Here is a 16,109-nt window from a genome sequence, read left to right as displayed (position 1 = left end):
TTAGTCTAGGAAAGATGACAGACCTCTGAGGTCAGCTTTGTACACCAGTGTTTCACACTGTTACCTGACGTTTTGGGTAGGATTCCACCTCTCAGATGGCAGCTCTCCACTTTGCGGGTCATCTACAGGTGGGTGAAGAATTGAAATACATACATCTCCATTCTGAAAGACAGAAAGCAGAGTTGAGAACAGCCGGGCTCAAGGTAAAGGTCTGAAGACTCAATTCCATCTCTGGCTATGTTTGAGCAGCTTTGCCTTGTTGATATGAACACCCGTAAGTGCCAGTAAAAGTGAACAAGAACTGGAAAAAGTTCTCAGTCCTTCCTAGGTCTACCATATTAATATGTTCAAAAGGTTCCCTTAGTCTGCAAATTGATATAAAACAATCTCAGGCCAAGATATTTCAGAGAATGTATCAAAGCAACCAACAATAGTAGTAAAGTCACATAAAACTAAATCAGTCTCTAGGCAGCACATACGGCCATTGTGACAGAGATGAGCTTTAGTCACACAAGACCTAAAGTAGGGTTAATTCTTTTCTTCCCCAGTGTTAACTGAGTTAGCTACAAGAATCTCTAAATTCAGGGATTTAGCACTCTATCCTAGCTCAGGTATCAAAACAATGCTTCTCCTGGGATGTGCAGAGGTTGAACAGATGGTGCAAGGCAGGCTGAGGCTGCTCCCTGAAGACGTAGCTGTTTGAAATATCAGGTGAAAGAAGCAGGAGATGCTCCCTGAAGGTTTCACAGGAAGTCCCTTCCAGCATGCAAGGGAAAGAATATTTTGGCAGCATATGGAAGCCATACAGCTACATAATCCTCAAGCTGTGTTTTACTCACCAGCGTTATAGCCTGAATATAGATCCAAAGTTTCATAATACCTACCACTTCTAAACACTAAGAGAATTGCTTTTACAGGTTTATATCAGCAACAATACCCTGACACGATTACCCCATAGGGGTACTGTAGCAATGTTCACCACAGCTGATGTCCTCCAGCAAAGCAGACCCAAGGGGCTTGTGGGGTCCCAGTGCCACCACGCAGGATGGAGTGAATGACAAGGCTGTCACTTGTCACCTTGATCTAAGGTACGGGTTGCTCAGAAGAACAAGACAAACTGAGGATCAGCTTTGTAGGAAGGAGGCTGCAAACAGGCAGCTCCCCAAGCACTAGGTCTCGGCTACGTACTGAGGACCCTCCAACACTCTCTGCCCCTGGCAGCTGGAGCACAAAGCAGTGCTGCTCTCAGCCATAGCATCCGTGCCTTTGAGCCCCAGGCAGCAATCCCAGCTACAGAGAGCAGCAGCTCACCTGAGGAGCCTCCCAAATGTTTCAGCTCACTATGATTAACAATGACATTTGTTTTACAGTCAAATGAGATCCTACTTCAACGGTGGAGGCTTGTGATCGGTATCCAGAATTCGGCTATGCACTGAACCTGCCAGGTATGCTAATTTAGCAAGCCGATGTCATTTTGAAGCAGCTTTTTGTAAAGAACGTAACTATGAAAAGCAAAGTAGCACCTGGAGCTGCTGAATAGCCAGGCATACACTTCTGTTGCTGGAACAGTTTGTCATAACAAGACAGTTTCTTTTTCAGGACTCCAAGAGACTTGCGCAATCCATAAATATTTTTAATATAATTTTAAGGTGAAATTAACCTTACTAGTGCTAAATTATGTCTATGGCCTATTCTGGATTTATTCACAATTTCCCCTAGCCTACACAGTTTCTCCATTAAACGTCTCCCAGGAAAACCTAGTACTGACCAAAAGAAAGCATCGTAGCACACTGGGGAAGTCCCTCATGTCACGAAGAAAGCAGCACATGGACCAAGAAATATTTTGTAATGTGAAAATGAAGAGGGAAGTGAGGATGTTAGGTTTCCTTTTTGCAACAATTAATGTTACATCATTGATAATTCCAATAGGGCAGCACTGTGTTAATCTGGAAGAGCACAAGCATCATGGGGCTTAAGATCAGCATGGGATTTTAGGGATCGGTGCAGGCAAGGGGAGAGCTCATCCTACGTACATTTTTTGAAAGATAAGAACAAGGAGGATGATGTATTTATCTGCCAGAGGAAGAAAAAGTGCAGGAACTAGCCCATACTTTATTATGACAGAACCAAAACGCCTGTTACCTCAACAATAAAAACCCCAGTACTAAATGCAGTGTTACCAAAATCCAGCCAGATGACCCAAGCAAACTGGAGATAAGAAACACATAAGCTCCTCGAGTCTCTGCTCAGAACTGGAACGTCAGCCTCAACCTCTCCATCTGGTCTCACCAGCAGATTCTGCAAACTGCTACTTTCTTTCATCTTCATTACACTGAAAGATATTTTTTTCCCTCCTGACAAACCCTCAAACCTCAAGCCCTTTGCTGATTTATTCTCAGTTTCATTTGGAGTTATCCCAGTGCCTCATCTTCAATGCTTAAGTGTTGTTTCCAAAACAGCCTGCAAGCTGCTTCAGATTCCCTCAGCTCCAAGAAATACTGCTATGAACACAAAGTACAAAGCTGAGAGCTGGAGTATTTGAACAGTAACCCCAAAATACACCCATCAGGTTTTGGGTTACTTTCTCCTCCTACCTTCAGTTGTTCCTAGAGCCAATTTTTCATCTTTCCACTGGGACTGGGCCTTTCCAAGATTCGGTTTGTACATACCACTTTGATAACCATTTCCCACTCACCTCCTGCATGAGAATTTCTGGATTCAGAAACAACCTCTACAGCATGGATCTGCAGTAATATGCAGGTCCTGAGATTTTCTTTATTTATAGACCAAGCTCTCATGTAACTGAAGGAGAGCCTTGAAGAGAAACACCATCTTTGGCTACACATTAGATTTGATGTCAAGTCCAAAACTCAAGCCAGGAGACTGTCAGATGGCTGATTTTAGGAAGTCCCTGGGCATAACAAGGCAATCCTCCCAAGCATCCAGTAATTAGAACAGATTACTACCCTGCTCTGCACTGAAGTTTGGACAGGCTTCTGGTCATTTCTGCCTAAAACATCAGTGCAGTTTAGTGTGACATGAAGTGGACTCATTCTGGTTGGACATCCAGCAGCAGCAGCTTGTTAGAAAAGGGGCTTCCGAGCCCAAGGCATCAAGTGAAGCCATCGCTTGTTCACAGTGAGGAAGTGACATTCCTGTTTTGAACTGGACCCAAAGGAAGCCTTCAGAAACTCAGAGACCTGTGACAAGGTGACAGAGCTGTACTAACAGGAACACTTGTGAAAAAATTTTTAGCCTCTCAAACTACTCCAAGCAGCAGTCCTAGCAGGCTGACACGTGGTTAGAATATTCTGAAGTGTAACAGGAACTTGACCGGCCTCCACTAAAAGCTTAAGTCAAATTTTACTCCAAAACGGGCCTTCAACTTTCAAATACGACTCGTTGAAATTGGGTAGTTTTGAGCTGATTGCACCAAGATTAGAAGCAACATCGCACCCACAAAACAAAACGCTCCTTCTCGGTGTCTTTGCACTGTTGAAGTCTGTCTTGAGCTGCTGCTCTGTAACACGACAGCTCAGCTCAGCCATGCTGACAAGCTAAAGATCACTTGATACACGAAAGCCCAACAACAAAACACAGCCTAGCCTAGCACAGCCTGCGTTGTGGCACGCGCAGGGCCATTTTGCTACGCCCAGGCAGTGGCACAGGAGCACAGCTTGGCCCCACCAGCCCCCATGCTCACACAGTGCCAGGATGCACCAGGCGTCCTCAGCAGAGCACCTCCCAGTGCTCTGCTCCACGCTGCTTTCACCCTGAGCCTCTCCAAGCAGCCTGTTCTCAGCATCAGAGACGATGTTTTCAAGCTAGGGAGTGCTGCTTTCTGAAGAGCATTTGTATACAAATGTTCCCCTTCAGGAGCTGCTACGTACTGGTACCAGGATCCAATTACAGATGTAACAGCTCACAGGTGTTACCCTTTGAACATGACCCACACACACTGAACTAAGGGCTGCTCCAAGCTGGCCTGTGGACATTTAGCCCAGAGCTATCTGTTCAGTCTTCTCTGAAGAGCAACCAGGCTGCACAGGACTCCTGAAGCTGGACTCCAGCTCAGCTCTGGTTCTTCTGCAGTCAGAGTGCCCTGAGACCAAACCCCTTCATTCGCAGAAGATTGTTTCTTGTTTCCCTGTTATATCTTGTTGCATCACACAAAACAGTGGGATAAGCCTTGAACTGTGTACAAACAACCACCAGTTGCTTAAGTATCAAAGTAGGGTAAGACACCAAAGACCAAACCAGATTTCATCCAAAAAGCCCTTAAAATTGCCAGCACTTGCAGTACAGTGCTTCAGCTGGGGCTGCAGGCTGCAATTGCAGGTAGGAGAAATCCCTGCTTGCAAGAACAGCTTTTCCTACAAGTTTTAGGATTAACTGTTGCTGAAGCACAAACCTGACATTTAATACAAACAGCTTACCACTTTAGTTATGGCTAGAGATATTTAATACCATCCGTATTCCATAAATTTAAGGACCTAAAAAGCCTTCTCACACATCTAGGAAAACTTCTTTCAAAAGCCTTACCTCATAAATGTTGGGGTGCCACATTTTGGTCAGGAATCTGAAGGTAGGTGGTGAATATGGATAATCAATAGGAAACTTAATGTGAGCCTGGAAAAATAAAAAAAATATTTTAATTAGGAGACAGCACAACAGGAGATCAGCAAGCTACCATGACAATGAAAAAGTGGAAAATGCACATTCAAGTCAGGCCATTGAGCAGATCATTTCACATACCAGTGCCCATGTGGAGCCACAATACAACCCTAACGTTTCTTATAAGCAGAACAGTAACTAAACAAGAAAACAAAAACCTAAATACCTGAGCCTTTCCAGCCCAGGTCAGTCCTGAGAACAAGCCAAAACTTATTTTCTACATCCTGATTCATGCAGTACTATCCAGCAACTGTCGCTCAACAGGGCAAAATAGATGTGAAAAGACAAAGATACTGTTTGCTTGCTGGGTTCAGAAGGAGGCTAAAACCATTTGCCATGATGAGAAGCCCTGTTTTACATGCGCCAGTGCGAAAATTTTAATTTAATCTTTCCAGAGGGAAGATTTGTTAAACGCTTGCTTAACTGACACCCAGGGCTTTTTGCCTTTCTTGTGAGAATAAAACTGGTCCATCTACCTGGGTTCTTGACATCACACTTCTTGCCACAACAAACAAGCCTGAGTGCTGTTTGTGTCTGTTTAATAAATCCGTGCAACCCGATGAACCAAACACCAATGGGACAGGATGGTGAGCGCTGCCCTTCCATACACATGAGGTCGGCAGACGGCAGTGGGGCAAGACTGAGCTGAATCAGTTATGCAGAGGCTGCAGAGATCCCAGTGCTGGGTATGACTGCTGGATATGACTGTTGTGCTGCCCTGCCACTTGCAGCAGCTGGAAAAGCCAGCCAAGTAGGGAAAAAGGGCTGAACCTGGACAGGTTAAGAAGCACCCAGCCCAGGAGGTGGTCGCTGACCTTGTTCACAGGACAAGGTATGGGAAGGTTTTGTCCCAAGTCCCAGAAACGTAAGCAGGCAGGCAAACAAATTCAATCACGAGCAATTAAGCAGCTGGCTACAGTTTTACTTACAGACTGGCATACGCCTTTGCATTGTAACCCAGCTTTTATCGGGCCAAAGTGCCGGGGAGCCAAGAACAGAAGGTTTTCTGTTCAACTTTATGAAACAAGCTGAGCAGCTCACATGGCTTTACGTGCTGCATGTCTGCTGGTGCTACTGGCGGCACGTGGGTCTGTTACGGCAGCATCAAGTCCTTCCACCACAGGAATTTGCCCCAGCATGCTCACAAGCAAACGATTCAGGATTTGCTTAAACAATCCTAGCCCTCGGTTTAAGGTCAGTTACGTGAATGGCACTGCTCCAAGAGAGCAGGCAAACGCCTGTTATCACCACACCACTGCAGAAATAAGCAGCTGCTGCAGTGAGACAATGCCTGGCTCCAAAATGTGCTGCCCAGGACTGGGAGCAAAGCAGAGATTTACCAAGGGCGGGGGAGCTTTACTTCACCTCAAGAGCTGCATCTCATAGCTGCAGACTTCTCGGGACCACGGGGGTTTTCCCAAGCCCATTCCTGTGCTTACATGCAGTTTCAGGAGATCTGGGGCTTGAAACAGCCCAAGGACTAAGATTAAAAATACAAGAAACAACAGAACTCAGGATGGGGCTAGCTACAAGATCTCTTGGCAGGAGCTACATGCGTGTCTTCTACACAGGTATAGTTACTAGGCAGCTAAAAAACCTTGCCAGCAGCTTATCAGCATCATCTTCACACCCCGTATACACGGCTGGGGGCTGAGGAAGCAGGTCCCACCCCTCCCCACACAGCCCCTCTGCTCCCACATCCCACATCCTGGGATGAAGCCCTCAGGGCTGGGTGAAGACCTCTGGGAAAGCTGAGCCATCCAGCACCCATGGGCTCTGTGCATGACGGCCATGCAGACATTATATGCTCTAGCAGATGGTTTCCAACTTCTAGATCCTGTTCTGTAGCCACAGCTCCGCAATAGAAAAGGGCAATCTGCCTGCCTGCAACAGCAAATATTAGAGAACTAATGAAAGTTGGTGTTTTGCCATGGGAAGGATGCCTCCTGAGCTCTGGCACCAGAAAAATGCAACTGGAGAGAAATTAGAGGAGTCTTTTCTGCTCATGCAGAAGCAGCCGAGAGCCAAGCTTGCCTGTAGCCACTCGCATGTTCGGGGGACTCACAGGGGCACGCTATCTGTCAGTGACAGTAGCTAGCCTGTGTGTATAGCACGTCGAGATGCTGTGCTGGAGCACAAAGCACACGGAGCCTCTGTACAAAGCCTGATTTCAGAGCCACAAGCCCCTGAATTCAGAAACCCCACATTACAAGCAGGAATTTTCTAAAAAGCGCCACTTTCAGGTCCCTGCACTGAGATCATTCAGAAGCTGAAAAGCGAAACCAACAACTTTCCCAGAGCATTATAAATAGGTCCCGGAGGTTTACTCTGTCTCTTCTGCAACACAGGCTATCACAGGAAGTTACGTAGAGCTACTCTGCACTCGCTGAATGCTCTTTGAGTTTCTGGAGGGTTAAGTTAGCCAAGAAATTCCAAAACAAACTGCAAGACTGCTTGCACAGACACAACAGCCACGGTTACAAGTCAGGTTTCTTCCCCCCCACTAAAAACCCAATTCTAAACATATTAAGAGGCAAAAAAGGAACTGAAGTAGGCAATAACCACATTTTCTTTTTAATAAAGCAGTAGCAGTTTCACCAATCTAAAGCCAGTTCAGCTCCGAGCTGCTTCCCACAGCTGGCAAGCGCTCAGCCAGGGGCTGCCACACACCCAGTGTCAGAGCTGCAGGGCAGCTCGCTCCCAGCCTGCTTACAGCCAGGTGAATTTAGGACCCCGGATTTGTTGCCATCCACACACACCTTCAAGCACCCAGCTGTTACTGCATTTACCTGTTTGACTCCTCCAGCTGAGCTTAAACTAGCCAGCAATAACCCTGATTTCAGCTGCCATCTCACCATAGCTCTTTGACACCACAAAATGCATTTGATGTGGGGATGGTGGACTGATCACCCAACCCATTCCCCTTTCCCCAACTTATAACTGGTCATACGTATGGTCCCTAAAAAAAATAAGTTAGAAACCATTTTCCCAAGCTACTGCAATGAGAACTGCAACCCTCAAGTCGCAGCTTTTAAGGTTACTGGGACACCACACTCATTTCAGCTGTTTTCATATTTCACTGCCTTGCTCCTTAGCATTGCCAATGGTGATCACACTTCAAATTTCAGTTTCCTTCAGTCTCCAGCTTTGGTAAGGCACAGCCACAGTGAAATCCATATATGCTGGAAAAATAAAATCCTACTTGATATCCATGTTATCAGCCTGAAAATGGAAACCTAGTGTTTCTGCCAACCACTGGATTAAGCCCTGATAGCCATTATGAATAATTACTGCAGCGATTCTGAGTTTCCAGAGGTCTTGCCATGTACTTGAAGCAACACTTACGAATTAATACCATCTCCCTCTTGCTGGGAAACACTAACACGAGCAGGATTCCTGCCTAAATTCAGCTGTCTAGAAATTCAGTATTTATTCCAGCTTACAAAATATGACATTTTGTAGTCTGACACTGACTTATCCTACTCCTCTCATGCTGGAAAAACCCAGATGCCTTGTTTTTAAGGCAGCGATGGTAGGAACAGTGAATCCATCCTATCTGTCCTCTGCAGAAAGGCGACGGGAGGGGGATAAAACAGGGGGAGCACCCATTTCCTGGAAAGCCACCAGCGTCACAACAACTGACCTGATTTGGGGATATCAGGGGAACCAGCAGCTTGTTACAGCAGCCAATGGAAACTGCAGCTGCTCGATGTTTCTGACAGTGCCTGGCAAAGATAGTTTTTATTTTATAACATCGCCAGCTTAGCGCAAGCCTTATGAACACCCACAACAGCAACAGGAGCGAGCACCCTCTGAAAACCCAACAAACTGAGATATAAAGGAAGAGTTGGATTTTTTTTTTTTTTTTGTGCTTTTTGGTAATGTTTTTGTGATGGTCTGCTCCAGCCAGCCCAGAGCCAAGCTCCTGCAGGCGGTGTGCAGCTCTTACCTCCTGCAGATCACCCCCGTGCCCAGGCAAGAGCTGCAGCCCTTGCAGGCAGCACAAGGTCTTCGCATTGTCCCTTGCCCACAGGCAGAGCCAGGCTCCTCGCTGCACACATCACGGCTTTCCGTAGCTGCACTCCTAATGAACATCTACTGCCAGCACAGCACTACCCACACCATGCATTTAACACAGGGGAAAGGCAGCATGAGCAGGAACTACAGACTGCTACTGGGTTAAGTGTTAATATCTAATCCCACAAAACGCCCTTTATTGCTCCTAGCACATCGAGCGTTTATACAATTCATCTAATGGATTTTCTTCTTCCATATTAAGCCTGGATTACTGCATGCAGTATTAAATACCATGTGCCGGAAAACACGTTTAGTGGAGGTCAGCAGTAAGTCCCACCAGCCTGTTTCAAACATCAGTGAGGTTTCAAGCACCCCGCAATCAGTTCAGCTTCAGAACTGGAAAGGCAGCACTGACGCCAGCTGCATTACATGCTCAGTTATTAGACCAGGGAACAGCGACCGGAGGAGCAAAGCTGCTATTTCAGCTCCAGATCCTGTGACTTAGGACCCAAGTAGTTCCCTGTGGTAGAGCCGGGTGCTACCCTGGTGCTTTAGTCCTCGCTGGCATGACTTCCCTGCAGTGTCATATTGCTGTGTTGACATTCATTGTGCTTTTAGAGAATTAGGACCACATCTCTGACCTAAGTTAGGAGGTCATAGACCAGGTGAATTAAGACTTTCAGTCCTGAAAGCTCCCTTGTTGCTGCAATGGCCATATGGACATTAACAGCAGATACTTTATATTCTGTATTACCTGAACTGTTTCACAGGGAATTTAAAATGCAAAAGACCTGACTGTGAAGAGTGAGCTGGAGCTCACAAAAAGGACATTAAGCTCCTAAACAAACAAACAAAAAATTAGAGCCACAAGTCAGTATGCCAAAGATGAGTCGAAGTGAGGTTAACTCAGACAGGTTTGACAGGCAGAGGAGCCCATCCTTGTTTCATACAAGTCGTACCTTATATGTAGTTCCTAATGTAGTTATCTAAGGCATTACCAAGAGCTTTCAGTGAACGATTGCTCAGACACAAAACAGATTTTCTTTTACCAAAACTTCTTGTAACAGTAAAATGTTACTGATAAATCCCTGTAGTTGCATCCTCATGAAGCTGAGACTGAGTCACACAACTCAGAGCAAAGCAGCCAGCCTGGCCCACGGTCCAAATAACAATCACACCTTTAAACAGGGGCTTTGAGCCACATATTGGTCTTTCACTCCCTGGACCTGAAACCAGAGAACTAATCATAGACATGATGCTGGGGTTGAGCTGAATGGCAGTGGGGGGGCTCCCCACAGCCCTGTTCAGCTGGTTTACATCCAAGCTCCTGTGATCTCACACATCCACACTCTGCTGTCTGGGGCATCCCAAGGGACCTGAGTAAATAAAACTGTTCTAAACAATGAAGTCAGTCAGAACAAGCAGTGCCTGGAAAACAGACCATTTTCTTCTAGCGTTACTCAAAAGACATAAAAGCTCCCCCCCTCCTTTTTTTTTTTTTTTTTTTTAATATTGTCTGTTTGATATCCTAGAAATTCAGCCTGGAGACTTTAGCCTCCATGGTGGTAACTCCTCCTGACAGCTGCTACTCATTCAGGGATTGAGTTAGAGTTAGCCTGCACAAGTCAGCTGCACTTAGGATCTCGAGCAGTTCAGAGAATATATTTCCTTCCTGCAGGAGTCAATACTGCAAGGATAGTCCATGATATTGCCCCGCTAATTGAGACAGCCACTTTGGCTCCTGCCAAAAAATACTCCTTGTCCTCCCGGGCTCGGGAACATCCAGCTGCAGACAGGGCAGCTGTTAGCACTCGCGTTCTGGAGAGCTTGCAGGGGGACAGAAAGACAGGGCCGGGCTGAGAGCTGAGTAATAGTTTCCCTTGGCAGCAGGCCACCCGCACGCTTGTGGAGCTGTCCCCCCAGTCACACAGCCTTGCCAGCGAGGGGACAGCAGGCCCACCACCGCCTGCATACAAGTCAGATCTGCCATGCCCCACCTCTCAGGCAGAGAGGTTTTTCCTGCCCCAGCTCCATGCCCCAGGAGAGTAATGGCCAAGCCAGTGTCTCAGAGCAAGTCAGGCTTCTGATCTCCTTGGTACATGTGCCTAAGAGTGTGTTACTTTGACATTTTTTGCCCCAAACTGCTGGCCATTTTCCCCAGAGCTCAGGCAAATGAGCAGGTACCAGCAGCAGCATAACAGCCAAGTGCCCTCCCATTACTGTTCTTGTCCTTTTGATTTCACATGGTGCTACAAAACCCACCAGGCTTTGTAGGTACCATCCAGAAGATATGCTGAGTTGGAACAGAAGAACCATCAAAGTATTTCTCTAACCTGTCCATTTTCCACTTGGTCTTTGCATTTGTCTGCCAGCTCAGCACAGAAAAGGCAGCTACGAGCAGCTATATAGGACAAAAGCAAACAGAACAGCTCAGTCCTCTTCTGTACTGCTAGCTGCCAGCCCAACAGCTTTGCTGAACTTCCCCCACATAGCTGAGTGCTACAGCAATTTCGTATTCCCACCCGAGAAAGAGAATGCCATAATGAGGTTTCTGTATTTTCCTGGGAATTTCCGTGCTGAAATATTACTTCATTCTGCCTCTAATTCAGCCTTCACGACAGGAGCAGGCCTGATTAAGAGTGACAAGACTGAAAAGATCAGAAATTCTGATGGGCCAGATGTGAAAGCTTTTGTGATTGCTGAAGTCCTCACGCTGAGACTCTGCTCCTGGGTCTGATGACTCCGCCACTTTCCCTGCAGACTGTACACAAGCTGCATGGCATGAAGTCAGGTTCACTGGGTGTGCATTATGCGGAGAGGCTGCTCTGTGTGACTATTTTCTGGGCAGAAACAGTTGACTCAGTTCTTACTTATATCTGTACTAAAATACTGACTTCCCCATTAGGACAGGATAGGAAGAATAAATCCTAGTGTGTGAAGCTGGAGTCTCTCTCTGGTGTCTAAGTCTCACTGAGGGAGCTAAAGATACTCAATGCTGCTGTACCTGTTGGGTGCTTCCTGTTGTACATCTCCACCTAGGTCTCTGCTTTAAAGAGAAGCTGTCCCTTGAAGGAGTCCTGCTGTAGGTGTACCTGGTACCTGACCTGCTCAGGGCTGACACTAGCTGAGCTGTTCTAGAAATGGTTTGTGTCCACTCCAGGGAAAAAGACAAACATCACCACAATTTTCTAACTCTATTAGCAGAAGTAATAGAGTTTTGCTGGAGCAGTGGCAGGAATATTTGAGGCTGCTTATTCAAAGTATCATGCTACGTTGCTGGCATCTCCGGCAGCATGTGTGGAAGCCCTCCAGTTAAGCGTGCATGAGGTTGACATTCTGGGCATCTGCCTCCCCTTGCCAGGCCTCAGGGCCCAGCAGATTGTCTCATTATGAGCTGCATTAGCCTACAACATATTCAGCATCCCGTTCAATCTCACGTTTTGAACTTCCATGATCTGGGTAAATAACTTCCTGTAAGCAGATTTATACACAGACACTCCGTGCACCCATGGAGTGGCTGAACAGGAGGCAGTACGATGTACTTGGGACTTACCCTGGCAACTGCTACAGCTTCGTTTGTTCATATTCAGGCGATCAGGAGCAAACCAGACTGCTCTCACAGCCTTTTGCATCAGGCTTGACAGAGTTTCTATGAGCTCAACTATTTGTTCCATTTTGGCAGCTCGCACGCTCACTAAAACGCAGCAGATTGCTTTATTCTTCCGTGAGGCAGGCCATACAGTTTGCTTCTGCTGAGCAAAAAGATGATGTCCAAACTAGCTTGATACACAAACACCATTTGCTCCAGCCTGTTTAACTATTTTTAGACAGTTCTTTAAACAAACACCAGCCTAACCATTCATGAGTCAGTCAGTGACTAATTGCCTTGATTCTCTTCATATGCAATCCAGGCTGCATGCGAGAGGAGAGCATTCCTCAAGGGAAACCAATCACATGCTCTGCTAAAAACTCAGGGCAGGCCTCGATGCAGTCACCTCTTTCATAAGCAGCAAGGGGAAGGGAATATTTATAGCATTGCAAGTGTAAACCAAAGCACGGTGCTGCAGTGTTACACAACTTCGCATTTCTCATCACGGCAGGCAGGCAGTTCTTCAAGAGGCTTCTCAAGCTGGCACACCAGCTTTTATTTAAACAAGAGAGATGTTTGTAACAACTGAACTAAGGAGATGCAGTCCTCTAAGAAACTTACCTATGCTGGCTGCCACAGAGAAGCTGGCTAAGCACTCATGCAGCCATGCCTCTTGCCTTTCAGGTGCTACACTGCCAGCTGTGAACCCTCCTGCTGGGAGCTGGTGCCAGGCAGCAAGTCCAGGCAGAGGCAGCTTGCACTTACTCAGCGGCAGCAAGCACGTCTGCTGGGCTCTGCCACTTCCAACCCAGAGCGCTAAGTACAGCAGCACCGTCTCCTAGAAAGGAGACATGGTCAGGATTGCATTAATTTAGATTTATAAGCCTGTATAAATGTAACTGTATGATGCACCTGCCTGCCAAGCGTCCACAATCTCCTCTGAGTCAGCAAGGTCTGATGCACCCCTGCAAACTGCCCCCTGCCCAGAGCCTCCCAGCTCCCTGCAGGAACTAGTGCCGTGTCAGGAGGCGTTCACCAGTGGGAAGCCTGTGTCCAAGATACAAAGGGGTATTTTCACATTATTGCATAATGATGTGCCTGTCACCTCCATTACCACAGGCTGCTTCAAGCAGATCAAGTTTAAGTTTAAGCTAAAATAAGTGCATTAGCTGATACATACCCGACCTTGCTTCCAGGCTATTGTCTCTAGGGTAACAGCGTGTCTTTTTTGTTAGTGAAGAGTCAAATTCAAGAAGCATTCAGTTTTGTGCCATTCTCTACCTCTTTTCACCCCTGCCTCATGTTTTCAGTGATTTGGAGCTCACAGCATAACAATCAGTGTGGGTTAACTCATTAGCAGCGATGACTTGGGCTTCCAGCAAACAGCACGGCGAGGGATGAGAATTAATGAGATGAACCCTCACATTTAGTCTTTTTTTTTTTTTAAATAATAAAGAAACAAAACTCAAGTCCCAGAACATTAAAGTGCATGCATCTTGATTTGAGCTTCAGCCTGCTAAGGAAAGGGAGAGTGGCTGGAATCATATTTAATTCATTTCATGATTTCAAAGCAGACACCCACCTTACGTCAATACCAAAACATGACTTGGCAGCTCACCCAGGCCTCACGGCAGAAAGCTGCTACTCCTCACTCTGAGCAGCAGTCCTGCCCCCAGCCCAAAGCACGGGCTGGACAGAAACCACCGTGGTATCAGCTCCTGCAAGCCTACGTGCAACAACTGCCTTAAAGCAGGCAGAGGACCCCCTTCAGCTCTTACACTGAATAAAAGCGGGTGCTGTGCTCACAACAAAACACTGCTGCTGCAGTCACAAGGACGAGGCATTCACCCGCTCCAGTGGCTCTGAAGTACTACTGTTATCTGAACCACATCTTGAGTGCTTTCTGCTCAGCACCATGCAGACCTCACACTTGCAGCGTGGGCCTAAGGAAATGGTTACTGAAGAGAAATCAGCTCACGTGCAGTCCTCACCTTCTGCAGAGCACTGCAAGTCACCTCCCTGTTGTAATGATCACGCCTCATTTAAAATCTAATTACAAGTGGCTAGACAAAAAGGCATCTACAAAATGGTTGTTCTTATTAATAGATGAATGCTTGAAAAGACATCTTTCAGGCCAGATGGATATACAAGAGAACACACAATTAAGTGAGAGCTAGCATTGATACTCATACCTATGTTCCAACAAGTTACTGTGTAAATGACTAATATGACATCTAGATAGAGCCAGAATCCTTACTTCCCTGAAATAACTCCCAAAAGAGCCAGCAAAAAGGTGCAAAGCAGGCTGTTTCCTCTGCAGTGCAGTACAGATGCTTAAGGTACCCTTTACGCTTCTGACAAAAACAGAACTAGTACAAAGGAGTTGAGTTTGCAGACAGCCTTGAAATTCAGCTTTCATGTAATCATAAACATTCACATTAAACTGGAAGGCATACCTGGTAAGAGTAGCAGCCAGGAAGAACCACTTCAGACTACTGCAGGTCAAGAGGTGCTCAAGGTCACAACAGAGAAATGGAAGGGGATAGGCAAGACGAAAACACGTCAGGAGATCCGATCGTTTGGGCAGAGAAAGCTGGACTGCAGCAACAGAGCAAACTTCTGCAGTAGTGCAAGTAACAATGACTCTTAAATAGCACTAGTAACACTACTGCCTACCAGTACAGAGAAAGGAACTGGGATGAAATTAAAAGTTAAACAAGCTTTAGATATCTAAGCATACGTTGCCGATATGATGCTTGATTTAAAGTGGCAGATTGAATTAACTTTGAAAGATGCTTGAGTGACAGATAAGCAATCATCCAGAAGTGTCATACCAGGATAGGGAAGGGAAGCTCTATCATAGACTGGATGAAGAAAAGCCTTCAAACAATACCATGGAAAAAAAGAAAAAGAAAAAAAACCAACAACAACAACAACAAAAAAAAAAAACACACACAACCAAACAAAACAGAACAATCCAAGTTGAGCAGCAAGATTAAATGGCAGAGGTAGATTCACAGGAAGAGAGTTCTTGCAAGCGATGCTACAACTATGGCTATGGACATTTGTAGGAACAGCTGATGCCTGAAGAAAAAGATTTTTATAAAACTTAGAGCAAGTTCTCTATTGTGAAATACTGCTTTCTGTTTAGAGCCTTCTGGTGAAATCTCCAAGACTTTTTTCAGGTTCACCCTTCCTTTAAGGTTTTAAAGTTTAAGGACACTAACTGAATGCCAGAAGGACAGATGATAAAACCCAGTCTTCCCAGAAGGGAAGCGTCCCCAGAAACAAGTCACACTGCTTTCCTGCAAAGACTCCTCTGAACACTCTTCCATTGATTAAACGCCATGACCAGCACACATAAATACCTGTGACTGCATAGACCTCCACAAGTGTGCACTCTGTCTTCAACAGCTCCAGCAGAGTGCTCCAGCACACTGCCACACTCAAAAGCTGTGGCATCCACGTGGACTGTTTGGGAATTTTAACACCTCTTCATTCAGAGGAAAGTTATACCTGCACATCTACAAAACCCAAGACCTGAGTGCAGGACTTGCTGGTTTGTACATGGAATAAACTGGGGATGTCAAAAACCAACAAAAGACAGTACAGAAAATTCACCCTTATTTATATGTTAGCCTTGAGACCATAAGGATATTCTTCTCCAGCTTACAAGAGTATTTTTTTGAAAACATAGTCCCAATGTTGTTCAGTTGTTGGATCCAAGCCTGAACCTCAGTTATGTGGCACCTGAGTTGAGATGCCTGCATCCCACCAAATTACAATGCAATAACAACCACTTTGCAGCAGAAGCTTAATGTTTTTAAGA

The 16,109-nt window shown here is 46.0% G+C and overlaps 1 protein-coding gene across 2 annotated transcripts in view; it reads right to left on the bottom strand.

Moving 5' to 3' along the window:
- LOC311427590 (ubiquitin-conjugating enzyme E2 R2) overlaps positions 1 to 16,109 on the bottom strand; it is a 51,309-nt gene that overhangs the window by 6,990 nt on the left and 28,210 nt on the right. Inside the window, exons 1-3 of one of the 2 annotated variants that reach the window (XM_084505044.1) lie at positions 7,464 to 8,212; positions 4,543 to 4,629; positions 65 to 162 (exon numbers count right to left, since the gene is read on the bottom strand). In XM_084505044.1, coding sequence (XP_084361170.1) covers positions 65 to 162; positions 4,543 to 4,629; positions 7,464 to 7,532 — 254 coding nt within the window. In that variant the 5' untranslated portion in view covers positions 7,533 to 8,212. Of the gene's footprint in view, positions 1 to 64; positions 163 to 4,542; positions 4,630 to 7,463; positions 8,213 to 16,109 lie in introns of those variants that run through there. The other variant, XM_084505043.1, reaches the window with a different exon arrangement.

Source organism: Aythya ferina (genome assembly GCF_964211825.1).
Source record: "Aythya ferina genome assembly, chromosome: Z".
NCBI classification, from domain to species: Eukaryota; Metazoa; Chordata; class Aves; order Anseriformes; family Anatidae; genus Aythya; species Aythya ferina.
Note: the sequence above shows the minus strand (reverse complement) of the source record. Positions and strands in the feature narration are given on the sequence as shown.